The sequence below is a fragment of the Aythya ferina genome, assembly GCF_964211825.1.
Source record: "Aythya ferina genome assembly, chromosome: 1".
NCBI lineage: Eukaryota > Metazoa > Chordata > Aves > Anseriformes > Anatidae > Aythya > Aythya ferina.
In genome coordinates, this window is record NC_140296.1 from 44,706,035 (window position 1) to 44,730,551 (window position 24,517).

At 36.3% G+C, this 24,517-nt stretch overlaps 1 protein-coding gene across 18 annotated transcripts in view; it reads right to left on the minus strand.

The window, feature by feature from the left end:
- The window catches only part of MYCBP2 (MYC binding protein 2), a 193,651-nt gene that overhangs the window by 136,121 nt on the left and 33,013 nt on the right, over positions 1–24,517 (minus strand). For all 18 annotated transcript variants that reach the window (XM_084527321.1, XM_084527308.1, XM_084527311.1 and 15 more), the window contains exons 4-16: positions 21,438–21,591; positions 19,539–19,735; positions 19,076–19,318; positions 18,733–18,804; positions 15,666–15,762; positions 10,801–10,874; positions 9,523–9,661; positions 8,653–8,729; positions 6,925–7,129; positions 4,301–4,465; positions 3,601–3,759; positions 2,944–3,148; positions 809–954 (exon numbers count right to left, since the gene is read on the minus strand). In XM_084527321.1, the coding sequence (XP_084383447.1) occupies positions 809–954; positions 2,944–3,148; positions 3,601–3,759; positions 4,301–4,465; positions 6,925–7,129; positions 8,653–8,729; positions 9,523–9,661; positions 10,801–10,874; positions 15,666–15,762; positions 18,733–18,804; positions 19,076–19,318; positions 19,539–19,735; positions 21,438–21,591 (1,933 nt within the window). The remainder of the gene's footprint in view (positions 1–808; positions 955–2,943; positions 3,149–3,600; positions 3,760–4,300; positions 4,466–6,924; positions 7,130–8,652; positions 8,730–9,522; positions 9,662–10,800; positions 10,875–15,665; positions 15,763–18,732; positions 18,805–19,075; positions 19,319–19,538; positions 19,736–21,437; positions 21,592–24,517) is intronic.

A 24,517-nucleotide genomic window follows, 5' to 3' on the forward strand; every position in this document is an offset into this window, starting at 1 on the left:
ATATAAAAAATATATATAAAAAAAATAAAGAAATAAGGAAGAAAAGTTGGACCTAGCAAAATCTCCTAAAATCTGTAACTGCCTAGATGCAAATGCAGAGAATATTAAAAATGCTGTTATAACAGATCTTATAATAAGGAAAGACTTAAGGTGGTGTTCCTTATGTGCATACGCATTTTTCATTTATTTCCATACTCCTGGCAACATACCTACTCCAAAAAATTCTAATTTCAAGAAATTATATTTCCCATCTTTTGCCTCTCTCCAAAAATGATAAGATTACAGAAAAACACAGGTTATCAAAAATGGGCAAGAACAACTTTATAGGATCAGTCTTAGTATCCTAACCACACAGGTCAAAATGGCACACTTGTATCTATAGTAAAGGAAAATTTGAAACGTTTCACTTACCAGAATGATCCCACTTTTCTACAGTAACAATAAATAAATCTATCTGATAAGTTATATTTTATCCATTTTAACACTATTATACTAAAATTACCATGTAAGTCCAGAAGTTGCAAGGAAAGAATTGCATTAGTTATGGTAAAGTTTTTATCATACAACACAAAAAAAATTAAAATGCAAGCAAAAGTATTAACTGAAAAGAACACCTATTTCTACACGAACCTGTTATTCCAACTCAGGTTTCAAAAGTCAGCAATAAGACTGATTTATTTAAAGAGTACAAACAGAAGTATCAAAGGAAACAAATGAAAAAAAAAAACAAAACACTTCAACTGGAAATAAAAAATTGTAGTAAGATAAAAAAAAAAAAAAGTAATCTTCCTAATTTCATATCACTTACCCAGTAAGAGATCTAAAGGTATCATCTCTTTTACAGCATCAAGGATTCCTCTTTGCCTTGCCTCCTGGCCATCCAGTTCTCTAGCACACGCCTTGCAGCAGCCACATACAGCGCAGCCCGACTCACCTGAGCCACAGCCACAGATTCTGCAGCAAACAGAGTTGCTTTATCAACACCTTTAATCCTCATGCATTATTGATGCCTTGGTAATTAAAACATTCATGCTCACAGACAGAACAAACTAATAACTTAATTCTTCCCAAGAAAAACAAAAAGTATAACTAGTTTAAATCCTAGATGCTGTTGCACGGTGCCTGGGAACATACACTGACGATACACACCTGTACTGACTTCTCAGCGTAATGTTTCTTCATTTAATTAAATGCACACTACATGAAAACACAAACAGGGAAACAGTGAGCACATGCAATGCTGGAGAAAGTAATGGCAATGTGCAAAGCAGTGGTCCCTTTATGTTGCTCAAACCTGAAGTAACAGATAAAATCAAATGGAAGACCAAGATAAAATCTTCCATCATAGGACAAAGAAAGGTTATCCCGTAGCCAACATCTCTGTAAGTAAAACACAATAGTTCAATTGGAAGGGGCCTACACAGATCATTAGGTCCAACAGCCTGACTCACCACTTTAGAACTAATCAAAACTTAAAGCATATTAATAAGGGCATTATGTAAAAGCCTCTTGAACACTGACAGGCCTTAGCAATCAAGCACCTTGCTAGGTGCTTGGGTCAAACCAGCGTTTGACCAACCTCACAGCATTTTTCCAATGTCCAGTCTCAACTTCTCCTGGCGCAGCTTTGTGCCATTCCCTCACGGCACATCCTTGGTTACCACAAATAAGAAGCCAGCACTTCCCTCTCCACTTCCCCTCCTCGGGAAGATGCAGAGGGCAACGAGGTTACCTCTGAGCCTCCTTTCCTCCAAACTAGACAACCCAAGTGTCCTCAGCCTCTCCGTGCCTTCCCGCGCTGTTATCAGCTTTGCTGCCCTCCTCTGGACACACTCAAGTATCTTGACACCATTTTTATATTGTGGGGCCCAGAACTGTATGCAATATTCAAGATGAGGCCACAACAATGCTAAATATGGCAGAAGAATTTTGCCACTCTTTTGACTGGCTCGCCATGTGGTTTGCTCTCTTGGCTGCCAGGGCACATTGCTGGCTCATGTAGGGCCTGCTGTCAACCAGCACCCTCAGACCCCTTTCTGCAGGGCTGCTCTCTGGTCACTCATCTCCCAGTCCGTACCTTTGTCCAGCATTACTCTGTCCCATGTGCAGAACCCAGCATTTTCCTTTGTTGCTGACTGTCCAATGCTCCACTCTGTCTAGGTCCCTCTGTAAGGCCTCTCATCCCCCCAGAGTCAACAGCACCTCCCAGTTCAGTATCAGCATCCTTAGCAAACTTTCTAAGGATATGTTCAGCTTCTGTGTCCAGATCATCAACAAAATTGTTGAACAGAATTGGCCCTTGAATTCTGCTCTTGGGAACACCGCTGGTGACCAGACGGCAGCCAAATGTAGTCGCATTCACTACGACTCTTTGAGTTTTGCTGTTCAGCTAGTTCACCACTCGGTGAGTGGTGAACAGGTTCAGAGCATGAACCTGTTCAAATCACAGCTGGACAATTTACCCAGAATGACACTGTGAGGGGCAGTAGCAAAGGCCTTACTGAAACCCAGAAAAATTACATCCACCTCCTTCCCTTCATTCACTAAGCAGGTGACCTTATCGCACAAGATCAAATTACTAAGGCAGGACTTTTCCTTCATGAACCCATGTTGACTACGTCTGATAATAGCTTTGTTCTCTAAGTGCCTTTCTAGTGACATGTTTGTCAAGAGACAACCTATATTGTTACTCATATTCAACAGCTTCTAGTAAAACAAAAGGTATATCCTAAAGAAATTTTTTAAAAGCATTTAAATAAGCTCCAACCATTACAAGCTATTTGCAAAAAAAAAAATCACTTATTTTTGATTTTAAAAGCACATACCTGTTTGAATATATTATCTTAGACTGAAGTTTAAGAACACAACAGCTCAGTTTGAATTCAACACATGCTTTACCTGTTCAACCCACTACAGTAAGTCTATTTCCTTATGTCTGCTTACCCTCCAGGAACTCTGTCAGGACGGCCACTACTAACGCAGCTAGCTCCATAGCCTGTGCAATCCCCACATACAGTGCACACCATGCACTGCTCCAGCTTCCATTTATGCATGCCTGGAGGACACATCATGGACTTCTCATCTTTTTCATCGAGTTCCTCCTCTAGATCTTCATCCATTGCTGTTGCCATGTTCTCAACTCCAAAACCTAATTGGGATATTGAAAGAATAAACAGCTGTTTTCAGAGCTCAGCAATGGCTACTGAAAAAGATCTGAAGAACACTCACAGATCAGATTTTAAAAGGAACAACTACAAATGCCTGATTTATACGCTCAGTCAGCACAACGACACCTCTGAAACTTTTCCAAGCGTGAGCTGGTGCATGTATTTAGCCTTCACAACTAAGAAAAGGAATAATGAGGTTTGGTTTTATTCAGTTGTTCTTAAAGAAAAGCTTTTTCGCAAACAAAATAAGTTTGTGTGCATGTGCATTTGTGCATGCCTGTTTTGTTGTTTTTTGTTTTGTTTTGTTTTTTAAGTACACTGTATGTGCTTAAGCTTTAGTATTAGAATTATATTTTAAATAAATATAGTTATGTTTTTTTACTTGTGATATTTTCCAGCACACAAAACAAAAGGAAAAATCTAGGTTCCTCACCTTTTCCTCCCTGGCTCATGGAGCCTGTGTCTCTTCCACATTGTCCTTTATTATTTACGCCAAATGTCCAAACTTCTCCGTTTTTCATTAATACACAGGTGTGAGCTTTGCCCATGGCTACTTGAGTCACAAAGTGTCCTTTCAAATCTGTTACTAAACCTATATGACACAGAGCAGTTGAGTGATAAATTGCACTTTCTACCTGAGATGAAAACTTCTGCAATATTACACAATTATTAATGAGTACTGACAACTTTTAAATTAACAGTAAGGGAAAAGAATAATGGATAAGCAAAACAAGTGCTAGAGTAAGAAGTGAAAAGAGAATTAGTTCTAGATTATGTCTCCTGCAAAAAGAAAAAAGCCAGAAGCAAACTAAGCCCTGCTCCAAATCACTAATTTTGAAAAACAATTAATGTCATATTAAGAACACAACTGATTTTAATTCTTTTCCCTTACTGGATGCATTCATTTGGGAGTTTGTCCCTGGTGGAGTATGTCCCTATATATTTTTACAGAACTTAAGGAAACTCAGTCTCGTCTTTCTATCTTTCTGTCATATCTGGCTGAATCAGCAGCAAGTCAGAAATTCATTAGGAGAGTAAGAAACATACAGACATCATTTCCACAGGTAAAAAACTTCAAACTAATTTAAATTACTCTACTTGAGAAATCATTTAAAAGACAAATATTAGCTTACTTGTACTATCAGAGTAAATGGCATCTTTTCCAAACATGTAGAGTTCTCCATCTTTTGAAATCACAGAACTGCTTCCATTATTGCAAGCTGTAGATATCACAATCTTTCCTTCCATTTTGATGATTTTTTTAGGCTTATATGGTTTTGACTGCCGTCTGCTTTTAGCTTTAAATAAATTAAATTACAAGTTATTTTTCAAGAAAGCTCTGAATGCATAATAACATCTTTTATACAAATAGGGCTTAGTTTTCAGATTGCTACTGAAAAAAATCCATCTATATGATCTCCTGGTCTAATTTTTGTTGGATTGCACTGGCTTCTCTCTAAAAATTCAATTGCAAAAAGAAGTCATGAGTTGGTATCTTTCAGTAATGAACCTTCATGGTTTTTTGTTTTTGTTTTTGTTTTTATTATATATACACTGAACTAACCTCATACTTCATGAGGTTTACAAACCAATATGTAGTGCAAAAAAAACCCCAAAATTACTAAAAAGTCTTCAGTGCCACCTCAGAAAAATATGTGACAATATATGCAAAGTAAGCTATACGATTAAAAGTTTTGTTGTTATTTTCTAAAGAAAAATATTAAATTATCTGTTTATTAAAATGATGTTTAAAAACAGTTGAGTCTTAACAGATTCCTCTAAGGAGAAAAGAGAAGTACTAAAAATTATTAAAAAACAACAGCAACAACAACAAAAAGATTGTTTGCACTCTGTTCTTAAACAAAACAATAAAAGAATGGCTAAAGACCAGATAAAACAATTAACAGCTACTATTCCTGCCTATGAGCATTTACCCAAGTCAGAGGACTGTGAGCTACCTTTAATTGCTAACAGTTAACATTCTCTACAGAGAAAGTGTACACGCACTTTGCAGGCAGAAAAACGATCTTCCTACCTAGGTTTAAAAGAAATCAGAAAAAAAATTGTAAAGTTTGAGCCGCTCAAAGCCAAATGACAGAGTGACAAAGACAACTAGATCAGTCTGAACAGAGTTGAAGTTTTAAAAGAACTGAGAATAGCCTGATCAGGTTCCTGATCTTATTCTCCAGAAAAAAAGACCTAGTGCTGAGGTCCACTTCAATTTCCCTTACTCAAACAAAAGCAGTGACAGCAATTTACTTCAAAGTGCTAAACTTCTGTTTCATCTGAAATTGTAATTAATTTAATACAACAAAAAGAATCATTTCTCTTTAGGTAACTTCCAAATAATTGCCCAAGGAAATCTTGAAATTTCTGCTTTTAATTACATTTTCTGAAATCTTTTTGCCCCAAATGATTAAATCTCTTAAATTTACTCTAAATTTACTGAAGGAAGAAATACGATTTCGTTCCATGCAATTTTCAGTAGATTTGCATTTAAAACTCTACAGGGTTGCTGTGGCTGATACCATGTTTGTTATCCACAGACTTTTATACAGGAGTAATATTAACTTTCTGTCCCCTGAGAACATTCAAGAATCCCCTCTGCATGTGTCAAATATGTTATAATATAATATGTTCTTGCCTGTATTTTAGTTATGCCATATGGGAAAAAATATACATTACTGGAGAATACTGTCTGTTCTGTGTAGTTAGTCCTTCACAGTAACACTAGGCTATAGATGTTTTGTTTCAAAATAAGTTAGGCCAAACCTTGCATATGGAGCCCAATGAGTTGTAGTTAGCAACTTCATTGAAAGGTAAAACTACTATACAGTTAATTGAGATAAAGCTGGGTTCAACCTCATGTTGTATATATATATATACAACAAATATATATATATATGCAATATATATATACACCCCACACATACACAATTGAAATCTATTTTAAAATTCTATTTTAAATTCTAACCATCTATTACTGCATAAAGAGTTCAATTTGATAGTTCTGACTAACTACACTGAGGCACAAAAAATTCAGTACTATTAAAGTCTTTACCATTCCCCACCCCACCTAAATCTCACACAAACAAACACAACAGTCTGTTTCCAAAAGTGAAATATTTAATTTTGGAGGTTATTTTTGTATTATTTTTCTATAATTTCTCCATAACAGAGAAATATCTGCTGGCAAAACACCAGTTTACAAAGTTCTCTAAACCAACAGCGAAGAGGCAAAAGTTTGGGTCTTCAGATTTTTAGACAAATTCCCAGACAGACTGCATGGCCTCTTGACTGAACACATGACTGACTTTTATCAAAACAACATTAAAATAGCACTCCCACCACAGAATCCAAACTGTACTAAAAATGAGTTCAACATCATTAGCTGAGAGAAACAGTGATGCTGGTTGTATATTGGGGTAAAATTCAAACCCAGCAATATTTAATGTCATTGAAAAACTTTACTGAAATACAAGAAAGTTCACAAGAGTCAAGTTTTCAGAAACATCCAATTTTTGCTTAAAGCATAACTTCACAAAGTTATGTGCTCATACACAAAATCTCCTTAGTATGTGGTAAGTACTTTAATAGAACTCTCAAAAACTTTTCCTATAAAATGTATCTATTATATAAAATAATTCTACCGATGGCGTGCTTTCAAGTTCTTGGAAAATGTTAACAATTTTCCTTTGAAATTAAAAAGCAGTTAATAGGCTTTTAACAAGTACTGATCAAGCAACCTAATACATACTTGATTCTCCATCCTCTCCTTTACTAGCAGAACCTGTGAAGAATATACTTCCATCATCTGCAACAAGTAAGGCATGTGAACCATCATGTCCAACCGAGAACTGAATAATCTTTGGAGATTTCGTGATTGGTAGTTCAACCCATTTTCCTGCTGAAGGACCACCTTGTTTGATTCCAAGGCTTTGATATTTGCCAGTATAATAAATCTAGGAAAAAAACAGTATATCATTTGCAGTTACACCACAACACTTCAACATGTATCAGTTTGAAGCTGATTTCAAAACACATGGAACTTTTTCTGATATCTCTATCTCTATCCTATACCTATGAATTTTGATTTAATGAGAGGAACATCCTAATTAGATTCTACTTGGTTTGAAATATGCATTCTACTGAGAAACAGATAGTTTTAGTATCTAATTGTTTGGCTTTACAAATTAAATACACAAGAAGAAACTGTTCGAGAGAAACTATTAAGAGGAAACTAAGCGTTAAAAAACATTTAAGAGAAATGTCTCTGTAAAAGCAATGTGGTATAAAAACAACATAAATAATTAAAATCACTGATTTTTTATGAATGCTAATATGCTTATATATATAAAAAACTTATTTTCAGTAAATGCAGTGAGCACGTGAACAGTAACATAAAACACAATTTGTCACTTGAACAAATACAAAATGACTGATGTGGACAAAAGACTTCCTCTGGACAGTACTATGAAATAGGTGTGTTAACATATGTAGGCACTTAAAGCCATTTTTCATTATGTCTTGTACAGTGTATTTTATGCTTAAACACACAACTTAAGAGACCAAAACTAGGAAGTTTGCTGACTTTAACTACACGAGAGATCTTAGTCTGAAGATCAAAATAATTTGTCTCCACCTGTAGTCTGAAGAGTTCTAGCTTGACCAAATTCTAGGTTTCATATTATTAAATTTTACTGGGAAAAAGTAATTAAGCTTATATGTGACCATTTTCATGAATCTCACTGTTGTGAGCATAACAATCTCACTGTTGTGGCATAACAAAGCCTCCTTCCAGTACAGCAACAAAATTCTGAGCACAGGAAAACAAAGATCTATGCTTATACATGTGAAATAACATTGCTTTTCCAAACCGACATAGAAACACATTAAATAATGTCAAAAAGTCATGGTGAAAGTAAGCGAAACTATTTCTAAATTTCAGTGAATGTGCAAGCACCCCTGAAAAACAGTCTCTACTAAGCAGAACCAATGTATCAAATGACTTAAAATCAAACAAAAACTTCTTATGGGGGAAATTTCATGATAATTGTCTGAAGGACCTGAAAAAACAGACTGAGACGTAAGTGGCTATTGTTAGATGGCTTATGGAAAGTCATGAGGAAGTCAAGATTTTTGCCAGTGTGCTAATACATCATTTGTTGACAAAAGGTAATCTCTCTCCCTGAAATCTAGAACAAAACCCCACACTGTCTCCAAGTAAGAGTGACTGTAGAAATTCCTATAAATTCAACCAAAAAAGCCACCAATTACCCACGGGTTCCAACTTCATCTACTTATGTTTTCAAATAATTATTTGCATTTTTCCCTTTCAAGAGGACTCTGAAAAAAAATTTAAATACAGTCATATAAATTCATTCTAACATATTAAGAAGGCAAAAAGAAATTGTTGAAAATAGTAATTAAATTAAAAAAAAATAGAAATATGTTGATGTTGTTTACTACAAAACATTTTTAATACCTTTCCACTAGCAGTTTTCATAAGGGCAAACTCTCTTCCAGCACCAAGGACAGCCGATTCCTCATCAAACCCTGTACCTGTGCAAGGAAGAAGGCAGTTAACCAGTCAGTTTTACCAGGCAGTTCCACAGACTAGTTAATGGACTCTCCATCAGGGAGAGTTTGTAACAACAAAGGTTCTAAGAAAGCTGCAAGTGAAACAAATTTTGCTGCCAGAAGGCTTACTGGGCTAGACATGGTGGAGTTGTTCAAACAGGAAAAAAACACTAATGTAAGAGCAACTGCACTTGGTCAGACAAAAGGTCCACGTAGCCAAACATCCTTTTGTTCTGCCAAAAGCAGTCACCTAAAATAGCAAAAAAACAAAAACAAAAACAAAGCAGATGCCAAGTGACTTTTCCAAACTACCTTCACAGATACCAATGGTTTACCATCTCAGAAATTCTGACACAAATGCGGTTTTCAAATATGTTAGTATCTATCTTTCAATGCATTCCTTTCCATGAATCCAGCCAGCAGTCCTTTTAACTTTCATAAACACTGACCCACAGAAAGGAGTTGTACAGCTTAAATACATGTTATGTGAGCCCTATGATGAAGTCTAAGTTTCAAACAATGCTATACTTAAAACTAAACTATAAACTAAAGGCAAATACTGGTAAAGACAGAAAGACTGTGGTTCAAAACGACTGTTTGGCTTACTATGAGTCAAGCAGTGTTTAAGCTGTTTCAAAAACCTCATACTTCTTGATATTTGCAATGGAGTTATACCTTCCTTCACATAATAAAGGCAAACAAAGGGAAGGGCAGGGTTTCAGTCTTATTATTTGAATTATTAGCTTACTATTAACCTTCAAAGAACAGGACTTACTGATAATGTGCAAGTCTTTTTCCAGATCAAACAATGAGATGCCACAGGCATGTAAGCATTTTCTTGCAAGCTTAAGCTGCAGTTCCTGTTGCAGTACTGGTTCAGTACTTGTTGCAAATATTCGCACTACAAAACCATCCTGCAATAAATAAAATATTCATTGTTTCATTGAACAATAAATACACTGATTTACTTTTCATGGTCTAAGTGCATTATACTAGATCAGAGCAAATTATCAGATGGCACACAGATAAAGTAACGTTTAGTACAGAGGAAAAAGAAGAAAATGGCAAACATAATGGTCTGAAGAGAAGCATCTGACAGACCTTAAAAATATTTTGAATTTGCTACTAAAATAGTGAATTAATATAGAAATAATTAGCTTCCAACTTCACCACAGAAGTCTTGCTTTCACAATGATTTATAACCTTATTTTAAGCCCTAAACTTCTTCTGGTTCATAACTCAAAATTCTAAGTGCAGTTTAAGGATGACTGATTTAAATAGTAGTTAAAAGAGGTTTCTGTTTACAAGTACATTCATCTGGCCATGTTAAAAACAAGTTGTCTGAATAGGGAAACTGGTTAATACTGGTTTCCTTACAGATGCATGTCTAGCTAGTATCTGTTGCCTACCCTGCCCCACCCCAGCCCTGCTCCATCCATGTGTTACAGTTTTCTCACAGGCAGTAAACAGTGACCAGTCCAGAACTGTGAATGCAATAACTGCCTGCCAAAGAAAACATACAACAGCTAACACAGTTTCACCTCTCACCAAAGCACTTACTTCACAGCTTACTTCACAGCTATTTATTCCACAGTTTTGGCCAGTGGAATTTTCATATAAAATCTACTGGAATGTAGTATATCTTTGCTACCTCTTCTATTAAGTCTGTCTGAAATTCTCCAACAAGTACCAAAGCAATTACAGGAAATGAAATTAAGATTAAAATTACACTAAAGCAGCTTATCCCACAGAGCCCCTATAGAAGAACATGTTAAAAAGCCATTATTATGTAATGTAAGATTTTTTTTTCCCAGAAAGAGTGATGAAGTTTTTCTTAAAACTTATCTGAAAAATTATGTTCCATCACAAATCAATTGTGTGAATATACACATGTATGGCAGTTTTTCATTACCTTTAGCTACATGGATTTCTTCCTTAGTTGTGTTAGCTAAGAAAAAGCCAAACTTTAAGCAAAAATGAAATCGTATACATTTTGTAAAATAAAGCAATTAGGTGAGAGAAAAATAGTTTACCCATCATATATAACACTTACATCTCTGGATGCTGCTATTTGATTAATATATTCTCCATCAGTGAAGAGGATATTCTGCCCTTCAGTATGACAATCTGTGAAAGATGGAGTGCACTGATTAGTTAATATTAACACACATACAGAGTTCTCTGCTTCCACTTAATTTATTCTCACTACAATCTAACTACAAGAGTTCTAGTTAGATCTACAAAGAGAACATACTGGCCTGATCATGTGGTATTTTAGGATTTTTATTGTATCTCTTCTCTCACCTATATATTACATACATTACTCCTCCATCCCTTTACAAGTTATTAAAACTCTTTCTGTTGTGTGCAATGTAAGAGGTTACCCCGCTATTTAATTGTAAAATAATTTACTATTCACATGTGAGGGGTAATCTAAATTTCTGTAACAGAATTTTCAGTTTTGCCTGGGAGTCTTTCCCATGCCCCAAATACTTTTTTTTTTAAAGTAAGGTTCATTATATTTAATAGAAGTTTACTAAGTCCAACATATAAAACCTACAGAAATAAATGAACCTGAGAGAATCAAACTTATCATCGTTTGTTTTTCCATTGTTCATCAGGAGAAAACCTAGTGCTTTGTGGAAAACTGTAAGACTTATACTTGCATGTATCATGCATTTATTGAAAACAGGTTGGTCTCTTCCAAGAAAAAAAGGTAGGGAAATAATTCTGCCCACATTAAAGAAAAAAAGAAGACAACTACTTTCTCTACAAGTTTAGAGGTATATCCCTATACAGTCTCTTTCCTGCTCTGCTGATGGAACTACTAACAAGGGAGATTCTATGTCTTGTACATGTAAGGTGTCTCCTTCATTGATCACACAGAGGAAAGAGGCCTCTTCCAAGAATACTATAGGACAGCTATTTTACGCTCTAAGTACCTGCATAATAACCTAAATAAAGTTCCAGTATCGGTCAGTTTATCTAGCAGATTTAACGCTAGATGAAACATACACAATATGCTTCCAGCACAATTAGCAAATTTGTTATTTTTTGCAAAGTAGGTAGAGAAAGTACTTTTAATAAAAATAATACATCTGAAAAAATACTTGAACTATTTACAAATCCAAAATCTTATTTACTATTTCCTGCTATATTGTCTCGTCCAAAAATAAATGTCTTACAAGGAATAAAATATGCATTAGGTGGCCTACTCTAATTCTCATATCTTGAAGTAGCAGACCTAAAACAGAGCACATACAACTATGCAACACAATGTATGTAAGCAGCAGGCAGGATGGAGAATGGCATATACACTGAAATTTTAAATACTGCTCTCTCAACACTATGCTCAGATTTAATGACTGAAGTCAGCTCACTTTATTCTCTATGCTGCGAAGTGGTATTAGCAATGTAACAGAAAGAGTTGTCAATAGCTTGAAGTTCCAAAAATAATCTAAATGACATTTCTGAAAGGCTACAGGAAGCCGGATGTCTTATAGGTAAGTATTAAGATCCCTTGAATGGCATATGAGGAGCTAACACAAGCGTAACTGTCAAGGAAATGGGATATTCTTGCCATCACTAGATCCATATTACGTTGTTTGGCCTAATTCTTGAGTCATTACTATTGAAGAGACAAGCCTCCCAATAAACAACTTTGGGGGGTTGTTCATGTATTTGTCTGGTTCATTCAAAAAGGAAACTGGGAACAGGTGTGACTTTTTAAAATAGATTCTTTGGAAGACTTCCTAAACATTAGCACTTGATTAAATAACCCAGATGCATCAATAAATATCAAATTAATGGGGAGAGGAGAAAATGGAAGGTGAATGAAGTATCTGCAAACAGTAGGACTGTGTAAGTATCTCAGCTAGCAAGGAGCTCTTCTGATCATCTGTAGTCATTCATTATGACTTTGGAAATTATTCTGGGCATCAAGAAAAGCTACTCAGGGTTTGTGTTTGGAGAGTACTGTAGCAGGAAGTTCTTATATCTTACCTAAATAACTTAATTATAGACACATGCTAGTCATAGCCACTTCAAAGGCTCCAAGAGAAGATGACTGACAAATATCACTTTCCATATTCATACAAGGTATCATGAATGTAGTGCCTGCTATTAAATACTACTGAGCTTATCTGTTTTGGTCTCTACAATATAAGGAGGATATAAAAATACTAGAATGTTCCCAAAGAAGGACAACAAAGATGGTGAAAGGACTAGAGGGCATGAGTTACAAAGACCAAACAGTTTAAGCTCAGAGAAGAGGAGACCGAGGGTTGACCTCAATGCTATCTACAGCTTCCTCATGAGTGGGAGCAGAGACGGAGGTGATCTCTGCTCTCTGGTTAGCAGGGATAGGAGAGGTGGAAATGGCTTAAAGTTGTGTGAAGGGAAGTTCAAATTGGATATTATTAAAAAGGTTCTTCACTAAGAGGGTGGTCAGGCACTGAACAGGCTCCCCAGGGAAGTGATCACGGCTCCAAACCTGTCCATTGTTCCAGAAACATTTGGACAATGCTTTCAGATACACTGTTCAAGACTGACATTGCCCTGTGTGGAGTCAGGAGTTGGATTCAATGATCCTCATGTCTGTCTTTAAACTCTGCCTATTCTATGATTCCATCTTCAGTAGTGGTACTATGCAGAACAAGCAAACAGCCCTTAGCTCCAGAATACTTATGCAACTTTAAAGAACAGTGAAACCTACTTCTACTTCAGCTGAACGCACCAACTTTTCTCATATATAGTGAGAATTACTATTAAAGAAACAGTTCAGATGAAAACCTCCTCTGTAAATTCAGGTCCGATCACATAGCATATCGCTGAATTTGGTGATTATTGTGTGATATTTCCACCGGGAAGGCAAGACCGACAGCTCAAGGACAGTGCATTAAACTTTTCAAAGGCATTCATTAGATGCAAGAATGTTGACAAATAGTCTGGTAGTTCCACATACATTGTTAGGTTGGCTAGATCATCTGTCAGATGCCATCTAGCCAATCTGTCGTCTAGCAGCCCTTTGGAAGAGAAGTTTATAGTTTCAAGAAGCTGGTGGATCCTACTGTCTGAGAAAAGAGAAGATAATGTTCCACAGTTCACAGAGTTTTCTAATGCCACATGACTTCTAGCTACATCAACTCCTCATCACATTACCCAATCTCCTACTCATCCCTTTACAAATAAATACGAATGCCTTATTTAAATGTGTTATGACCAACCAGGGCATTTGAAAGAGATTAACTCCGGATAGAAGTACATCTGAATACCACACCAATTTGGAGGAAATACTTGGATTCATATCTGTGTTCAGCTGTTAGCAAGGTCACTGCCCTCTAGTTCTATCCGGTGTGGTTTTTCAGAACTACAGAACATGCTACAAGACATGGGACAGCCATTACTATTTAGAGTTATGTACATACTCGGGTTTCCTCAGGATAGGTCACGTACTCACACCCACCTCCATCTTTTTTCTTTTAATGGGAAACAGAAATAACAAGAAGTGGAGCCCTTTCCACTTGTTCTAGCCAAAAGAACAAGACCATTATCTGCTCATAATAAGTAAGTATGAGATAAATGTGTATAAGTGCAGAAAGCAAGACAGCAAAGTTCAAGGGCTGAAGTACAAAGGGCAGCAGTTATGGACAACATCTAGCATCTACTTCAACACTATCACAAACCACACAAAACACAACTGTGTAACAATTTGTGAAGGATTTTTGAAGGGGTATTTCCACAGTTTTAAGACTTTTGCTTTTGCACTGAAGGTTTAGTACATTTCTATTTCATTTGTGCCTTTTTGTAGTATAAACAGGCTGTCTTGAAGAATGACACTTGTTTTCACCAAGATTTGCAGAATAAAGCTAACAGCTTTGAGGTGTAGACTTCAAATGTGTTCAAGTGTCTCTCAAGGCCTGAATGAAGAATAATACTTTGCTTATCAGTGGTAACACAGTTAAGGACCTCAAAGGACCCTAACAGTTGAAGCTGCCTTGAGGTGAATAAAGTGGAAAAACAATCCTGTAAGGCAATTTGTCAGATCCTTGAACATGCTCTCACCCAAATTTCTCATACATCCTCGCAAAGACCAAGCAGCTTCAAGTGACACTAGCATTTTAAGGACTATGCAAATATTGCATAGACTAGATTCTACATGCATATTTTGTTTCAGAAAAATTGGTTTTGAAATACAAGAATAGAGAATTTTTCAGAGACTTCAGGCAATGCCTTCTTATATATGCCAGGATGCAATACAAAATCTTTCTTCTAATCTGTAAGAATAAACCTGTTGTTGTTTGATAAAAAAAATATTCTTTCGCCCTGTCTGTTTACATGGCTGGCTAACAGACAAGTTTCACCAAGGAAGCCGTCAAAATATGTTGGAGAAACATCCTAATTTTCTAAGCAGAGACACAAGTTATAAGGCTCCTATGAAAAAATACAAACAACAAATACACTAATTGAAGCATTAAAAGCATGGTCCAGTGCTCATTAGTCTCTTTTGGTTTTTGGACATATTTCTTCCTATATTCAAAATCAAATGGCTGTGGTCATAGTTTGTGATTATCTCCATTTAAAAGATACTGGAAACAAAGTCATACCTAAGCCAAATTATTAAAGCCCGAACCAGAAATAAGTAAAAATTCTTTAAGAAGGAAGCTAAACTCTTGGAGTCTTTAAATTGAGATAACTATACTTTTTTTTTTTAAATTACAGTATTCTTCCAGTAGTTGGTGTTGATGCAAAACCTCTGAATAAAACCCTGAAGCTGGTCTAATGCAGCAAATCAGAGCCACAATAAAGCATTTTTTTTCTTATCTCAAAATCTATTGTGCTTTCTCTTCTGCTTACTTGAAAATATATAACATGTAAACAGTAAACTATAACCATCTTCTCAAATCTGGAAGCTCATACCTGGCAAAGCAACTGTACCGTCTTGTTCCAAAGTTTCAGGGTTTATTCTTATGGCTGTCATACTGTGATTGTTCGCATCTCTATATAATAAATAGCCCTGGTAAAAGTAAGAATATATACATTGGTATGAAAATAATCTCAAATACATCAAAGGTCATTGACAAAAATGAAAGAGATTCGATTATTATTTTAGGCATGGTGTAAATTTTTTTGAAACGTTTCACATTAAATGTGCTCTACTTTCATAATCAACTCTCTTTTCAATAATTAAATTCTTGGACGAATACTGGAAATTTGGCACCCACCACACTTTCCACACACTGATCAACATGCTGATACTCACATACAGCTTCTGAAGCCACATGGAGTAAATCTGTTCTTCATATGTATATAAAATACAGTTAAAAGCCACGGCAAAAAACATGTTACTGTCCCCATTTTCTAAAATAGTGAAAGATTTGCACGAATTCCAGGAAGAAGATACATATATTGACCCATATAGTAGACTAAATGTTAATGAGTAAGTATATTAAAAGGCTGTAAGATTTTTCAAAAATATTAGCTAACCACCTTGACTTCCAATAGGGACTATCTTGTTTTGTGAGCTTTCTAAGCTTTTCATGAAAGAGATTCCCCCAAAGTACGTAGGGATTTTGGTGACAGCAGCCATGACACAAAAAGTTACATAAAATGAGTTGTTATATTGTTCACCTCCCATCTCCTAACCAGACCTAGGTGAAGGGGCATATTCAGGACTAATGATTACCCCTTCCAGTTTCTCCACATGTAGAATACCTTCAGCTCCCCAAAAGTCCATATATGGTCAGCAGCCCACATCAACAAGCATATTGATGCTGTACACCTTTTGGTATACTTTAGCATAGCAAAACAGTATCTTCTCTCTGTTCATATGTGGGTTTTTTAGTTTTTTGTTTTGTTTAAGTTTCATTTAGTCACCAGTTTATAGTTGGTTTCTCAGTAGAAAGATTTACCTACCTGAAAGCTCACGTTTGAGGTTTATTATTTACACCTATAACTTTGAGTGCATATATAAACACAGAAAATATGTTTTGCTTTACCTTAATCTAGATAGCCTACATAAGCCCGCACTTCCACATAACGTGCATATACATATGAGAGGCACCTGGCAACTTTCCTCCTATGGCTTTTTAGATCTTGCAAAGCCTACTGCACCCTTCAAAGATGCTGAGGAGCAGGGTAGGAACACAGTCAGGGAATTTACATTTAGAGAACATTTCTGCTATAAATGCAGCCACATGAAAGGAAAAGGATTACTTAAGAGCACCTATGAACATATTAATTAGATGTGACTGAGGCCAAGCAAAGTAGTATTCACCTATAGGAGGGTTCCAGAGACCAATGTGAATAATGACTAAATGATAATTCTGACAGTGGCAGTGTCACACCATGAGATTTGACAGTGGCTGGCACTTGCTTGAAGCGTGACCGGTCTCAGGTGGAGATTTACCCCTCTAAGAATGGATGTATTTCACAGGGTAGTCACTGAGGCCTAACCTCAAAATACCTTTACTTGCCAAAGAGTCACAGACCCTAGTTATGATAACCTAACTTGAATGAATAATACATCCGACGCTTTTTCTTCCATCTAAACTACTTGAATTTTCCTGGATACATTCATCAAAGCTGAAGGAAAAACAAAAAAGCAACACAAACTAGGAAAAATAAGAAGTAAAGACCATTAAAGATAGAAAAGCTTTAGTCTGAAACAACTTGCATCATGAAATAAGAAAAATCACTTGAACTTGAGCTGACTCAACATAGCAACTGAAGGGAAATGTAACTGTGGGCACATTTCACCTCTTTTATGGTCACATACTTTGCAGTAAATGAAACTTATGTATCCTCCTATAAATATAGCACCAGACTGACTTTTTTTCCAACTAGCAGTGTCTTTGTGCACAATCACTGTGTGAATGCATACAGCTGTACAAGCATGCAAGGAATAATATTAAATATATTTATAGCTATGTGCAGAATGTCCAAATATGTAACTGTATGTAGTGAAACTGTATGGATCCTATTTGTTTTCAAACCAATAAAAAAGTTTCCTGAATGAATGCATCCTCACACATTTGTATCAGTATATGTTGATAATCTGTTGTAATACTAAAGAGAATCAGCTATTATATATGTGGCATCTGTAATAACAGAATATGTATTTCTAATGAAAAATTTCACTTCAAAAGCATGCCAAGGTGTATATCTAGTTTCACACGGGCAATGAGATCACTTGTTTAATAGTAAATATACAATAAAAATGGTAGTATAAAAATGTAGCAAACTCAGTGTTCTTTCATTTAGTTGTTTGGTGGTTTTTTTTTGAGAGCACTGAATGGTAATAACTTGATTCTGAAAAAACAAACAAACAAACAAACAAAAACCCACACCAAAACTTTTTCTATAGTGAATGGCAAAGGTATAAAAAAAAGTTTACCAATATTCCAGAAACTAACTCTAAAAAAAAAAAAACCACACATCCAAATATCCAAATACAGTTAACATTTCCCTGGGGTAACATTTCCCTGGGGTAACATCAACAATTATTTCTACTTATGGTTTATGTACCCTTCAATCCACACTCAATGACCTAAAGAGCACTTCTATGTTTTACTGCAAATGTTTAAAAAAATAAATTGTAAATTGGTATTATAAGCATCTGCTATAGCACTTTGCTGCAACAGCATTTTTACATCCACCAACTTATTTACTGAAAGAAACAGACATCAAGTGTCACTGCACAATTCATAAATGTTGAACCATCATACTTGGAGAAAGTCTTCTGGTGACAATGCAAATAATTGACACTTCATTATTCCCTCTTTTATACCATTAGATGCTCCTTATCTTCCACTGTAACTTGAAACTCAGTACCAAAGAAATACTTTTGTAAATAAAGTATTTACAAAATATATATAAAGCAAATATATAAAGTATATCTGTGTAAACTTCCTCTAAGCTGTTCTCTACTTAAATTACTCTTGGAAGGGTGGGGAGGGTGCTTGTTATGTTTTGAGCATTCACCTACCTGAGCATAGCCTAACCAAGACTTCTTCTCCTTTCTGTTTTTGATGCGGGATGTAGAATTATATATATGGCCCTGGAAATCAGAAAATTCCAACTGTTAAACAAATATCAGAATCACAATTATACAATTAATCAATCATTTATAATCTGAACAACATCTTCAGCCATACTGAGAAGTGAAAACTGTAGGAAAATACTGCAAAATTATCATAGAAATCAGTAGAACAGAATAGACAAAATGTAAAAACTGATCATAACTAAGTTACAAAAGATTCTCAATGGAAACAGGACATCTTAAAGGATAATATTTTAATTATCATTCATTAGACAAAAAGTAACATTACCCTCACTGTCCCACTATATCCAGAGCCAATTTTGTAAAGCCCATCTTTACATAAGAGATATAGGAAAAAACCATCGCTCTGAAGCAGGCACTGGTCATCTTCATCTACAGATATTTCTTTCAATGGCCATTTGTGCATCAAGGCTGCCTTCTTTATCCCATTACTGAACCAGTCCTGGATTTGTATTTTGCCCACCAGAACTGCCTGTACACTCCGCTGAAGAGAGTTTAAAATGGTTGGCACCTAAAAACAGTAAAACAAAAACTGAGTTAAAAAACATGCTTATTTTTAAGTGTTCCATTTTCTATTCTATCTACATCTCAAGAGAGACCATGAAATACCTACTCTTATTTTAAAAACAGTGAGAAAAGAATTATCTGAATTTACATATCAGATCATCTTGGAATTCATGTAGACATCATTTACACAAATTTCCAGATATGGAAAAGCTTTATTACACAACCTGAATAGTTTGACATGCATGGCTGCCATTATTGGTGAGGATAGCAGAGATTGCTTGCAACGTTCTTCCTGTCTCTCCCCATGCGGCTACCAAACTGAAGAGGCAAGCGCAGGAAAGTGCTGTCAAGGACTGTCCGGTACTGTCATTCATTCCCGTGCTACGGACAGTTATCTCCAGAAGAAGCTGGAACAGGGATTCTGCAGATAAACACAGCAGTTAAACAGACAAGTCACAAGATCATACTAGATAGTTTGCCAACCAATGGGAAATTAATTTTAAACTTACAAATTACATGGTATCTTCCCATAGCCATTAAGTTTAACCCTATTTCAACGCAGAAAAGGCTGTCCCCCATTTAAACAGGGCTATAATAATCAACCTTAACTCTACATTCTATTTCACCCAGAGAAAGGTGAGTCTGGAAAATCACAAGGATGGAAGAACATGAAAAACCTTAAGTCTTCATGTTACCGTGGAACACTACTGTAAGTGACAAGTCAGGAGGAGTTACTTTACCTGCCTATTCAGTGTACTTCATCACTGAGATGATGTGTAGGTTTTCACAGGCTTTGTCTAATCTTTATGAACATTACCCATATTGAAGCACAGCCCATTTTTCAGAAATAAGCATTTCAAATCAAAGCTTGAAAATTACTTTAATCATATGCAAGGCTGAATATTGGTACCAATCAGGGTGTGAAAATAAATTTAATTTTTGTCTGTATTGGGATTACATGGCAATAATGAATATAATAATACATGGGCTCTGTGAGCAGATCCCAGCAGCTGCCCCAGGTCCAGCCACCTCCAAAAGGGACCTGCTGCTGGCCAGAGCTGAGCCAGGGAGAGCAGACTGAAGAAAGGGAAATAAAATTTAAAAAAAAACAAACAACAAAACTGCTGTGCAACAGCAGCTGAGAGACTGAGGAGAGAGAACCAGCCCTGCAGAGCCCAAGGTCAGTACAGAAGGGGGGCAGGAGGTGCTCCAGGTGTCAGAGCTGAAGTTCCCCTGTGGCCTGTGGAGAGGCCCCTGGTGAAGCAGGCTCCTGGCAGGACCTGCTGCCCATGGAGAGGAGCCCACCCTGGAGGAGGTTTTCTGACAGCATCTGCAGCCCTGTGGGGGACTCATGCTGAACCAGCGCATTTCTGAAGGACTGTAGCCCGTGAATGGACTCACGCAGAAGCAGTTCTTAAAGAACTTTGGTCCATGGGAAGGACCCCACACTGGAGCAGTCTGTGCAGGACTTGTATCCTGGGGGAGGGACCCCAGGCTGGAGCAGCAGCAGTGTGAGGAGGAACAGTGCTATAAACTGACTGCAAACCCCATTCCTCATTCCCCTGTGCTGCTTGGGGTAGGGCTAGAAGGCTGAAGAACTGAGGTTGAAACTGTGCCTAGGAAGAAGCAGGCTCCAGGGGAAAATGGTTTTAGTTTGCTCTCACTATCCTGTTCTATTTGTTTAGCAGCCTTATTATTTATTTTTAAATTACAACATTAAATAGCTAAGCTGTAGAATACAACAGTACATTGCAATATAAGTTCACTATAGAATTATCTTCTTTGCAGTAAGACCAAGTATTTTATAGATTCAGTAAAACAAATGAATCACAGTTTATAAGACTGTCAGGTTTACTATGTTTCAATGAAACCCTGCATTACACAATAACAAATATGACTTGTTTGTTTTTAAATGAACCTTTACATGACAACACTTCTGTTCTACAAAAGATTACTGCTGAGAATTACTGGTTACACACACCATAAGGGAATTTACACTCCAGAATTAACTCAGTAAGTTAAGAGCACGAACAACCATATTAATTAAAACAAACAAAAAAAAAGATACTTTTTTTTTCCTACTGAATACAATAACAGATGGGGGAACAAAAACGTGATAATACCTAGGACTTCAGGAGGCTCTGATTGCAGGCCTTCTGGTTGCTGGCCCTGGAGCACATTAAGTAGGGCTTGTAGGCTCCTGAGACACAAGGATGGATGGGAAAATCTTGTCTCCTTTATCAGTTCAAAGACTTCACATAATCCAACTTCAATGATCTAAAAAAAAAGTACAAATACTTTAGAATATCTGTTAATATGATATTTTCAGATCTTGCTTAATCAATAAAGGCATATCCCAACATTCACAGAACAAGACAGTTATTTGAATAACACTATGTAATACAGAATACAACAGTAATTTAAAAAATCAGAATAAAAAAAGCACCTACACAACCATACTAGTAAATATTAAACAGAGATAGTATGATTATATGAAAGAACATATCTAAGCACAGTAACAGCACCCTGAAAAAATAAGGAAACTCAATTTTTAGACAGCATAAGACCAACTCTGCCTCTCACCCCTTCTGATTTCTATTAAGTTCATACGTGAGCTGACAGACCATTTCTTCCCTTTTTCATCACTCATTACTGTGAACCAGCAAGTGAGAATTGGCTTGCAGCTGGAGTTCCCTACTTGAGTCGAAGTATACTTGACAGCTGATACTGGCAGCACCAGTACTTTCCTCTCCAAAGCCTCTGAGATTGTTTTGTGACAATAAAAAGGGAGGTTAGTTACTAGTCAGTAAAGCTCCATATGTACTTCTCACAGACACACCTCATGCCAACTAATACAACATCTATAAGAGCACTGTTACCTGTTACAGCCACTCTTAACTCTCCCTTTCAGCATTCCTGAATATTCTGTGATTATATTTATGCTTATCCCTACCGACTGTTCCACTCACTGCCTTCTCAAAGTCAGTATTTTTAATAATTACAAAGATGAAAGCAAAGTGAGCAGGACTACCTCATTACAAATAGGTGAGCATACCTTCAAAAGTTGACTATGTGTTTCTACTAAAAAAAAAAAACAACATTGAGGCTAAGATGTTGGAAAAGCCCCAACATTTGGAGTATCTAATACTGATTCACTCCTGATTCAAATCTAAGGAGGAGTGAAACGTGAAAATAAATAAAATTGTTAATGGAACTGTCACTCATGTCTGACAGCCAGCTATAACATATACTGGATGCCTTATAGCTGTCTTCTCTGTCATTCGATCTATTTCAATTCCTGTCTTTCAGGAGTTATTTTACCACTTGCTTGATTTCTGGAGGAAGAAAAGAAACAAAATTGAATCAAGTCTTCAACAGCAATTTTCCTGCAAATTACACCTTACGTTTCATACACTCAAAGGAGTGGGGGGAAAAGACATGCATGCAATCTACACGGGAAGAAAAACCTGTCAACAAAATAACAGCATAGATAGTTCTTCAGGATGCGAAGTCATTATGATCTTGCAAGCTAAAGAATAAGATACACTGTAGGATGTTTTTAGAAGTAATATCACTGAAAAGTAAGGGTATCTCTGAGTCACTGTTTTTCCCAGTCTTCAGACAACAGACCTTGTCTAGCACCTGAAGAAAGCAAGGAACCTAATGCATGAAAAACAGCAGAGAAAATAATTTGGTGAACTTCTACTACAGTAGTAACCAACTTATCGTCAACTAGGGATAGCTCTACTGGGATTTATCCTGATCTACACACATTCTTGTTTTGGTATCTGACATTGATATATTGGGCAGACTTCTCAAAACAGGTCTCTTTGCCTTCAGGTCTCCTATGAAGTAAGTCAGCAGGCAGACCCAGGTGACACCAAGTATAAACAGTGAAAAAGCACAGCAAACGTTACTTCACAAAATTCACTCAGGTACCACTGGGAACTACAGCTCATGCTGATTCACTGCTACAGCTAGGAAGAGCCAAAACAATGGCATCCCACCTCCGGGGCTCCTCCTTACATTCCAAAAGCACCATTCCAGCTGAACAGAAAAGGCAAACAGGCAGCCTAGGAGATTAGGCTGTGAAGAATCCACTATTTGAGCTAGAGCGACAGAAGGGACTCAAAAGCCAAACATCATATAAATAAAAAAAGTCTTTATCTATCTCAACTCCTTCCAACTCTGTACAGTGAAGAACAGAATAAGCACACAGGTTTTTTCAAGACACCTTAAATTTGTTCTCACAGCTCTCTGAAGGCTTTCTGAGCCAAAACAAGTGCTGCTGTGTTCTCACTTTCTGTGTTACAGCCTGCCAGCTTTTACTGACACTCTCCATGAAGCCATCCTCCTGCGCCCCTTTCTAAAAACTTTGAAGCTTAAAATCAAAAGCATAGCTCACCTTAAAAAGGGTACACAAAACACTGTCCTGAATGTAACCACTACGACCCATAATTATTTCGTCCAATGATTTATTCCAGAAATCTTATCTACACTATTGTCTTCCCTCTCATAATTACCTAACATCTGCACTTCTGTTTAATAATACAAAATAATATGTATTGTCATACATTAAAATTAATGCTGAATATTATTATATACATAAAAAAATACTTACACAGGTAAAACATTCTCCAAATGAATATTAAAAGACTTAGAATGAGTTTCTGAAGAGAATACTTATTTTTCTTCTACTTTTTGTTACAACTTAAAATGCTTTCATTTTTGCTTAAACTTTTGCTTAAATGAGCTTGAGCTCATTAACAAAACAGTAAAATGTATGCCACTGCAGGAATAAAGAATATTTAATCGCTTAATTCTACCTTAATCCAGCATTTGCTCCTTTTACTACAGGGCTTTTGTGGATCAAACACAGTCCAATGCTAAGTTTAATATAAGACACCACTCTCTTCTCCCTGACAAACAAAGCCTCTCTCTAACTCTAGTAATTACAAATCAGAGCAGTAGAACTGAATCTGCCCTCTTTCAAACAGTCAGGCAAAGGCCAGTATTTCTTGTAAATCCAAAACTTCAAGGTATCAAAGCAAGATGCTAAACTGTCCAAACATAACAGAAATACAAACTTTATTGTGGCAACATCTGAAAATGAGCAAATCGGGTGTGTTTTTTTTTTTTCCCCTTCAATCTCATTACAGAGACGTTTATTCCAAACTGTATTCTAAACAAGAACTTTGACAAA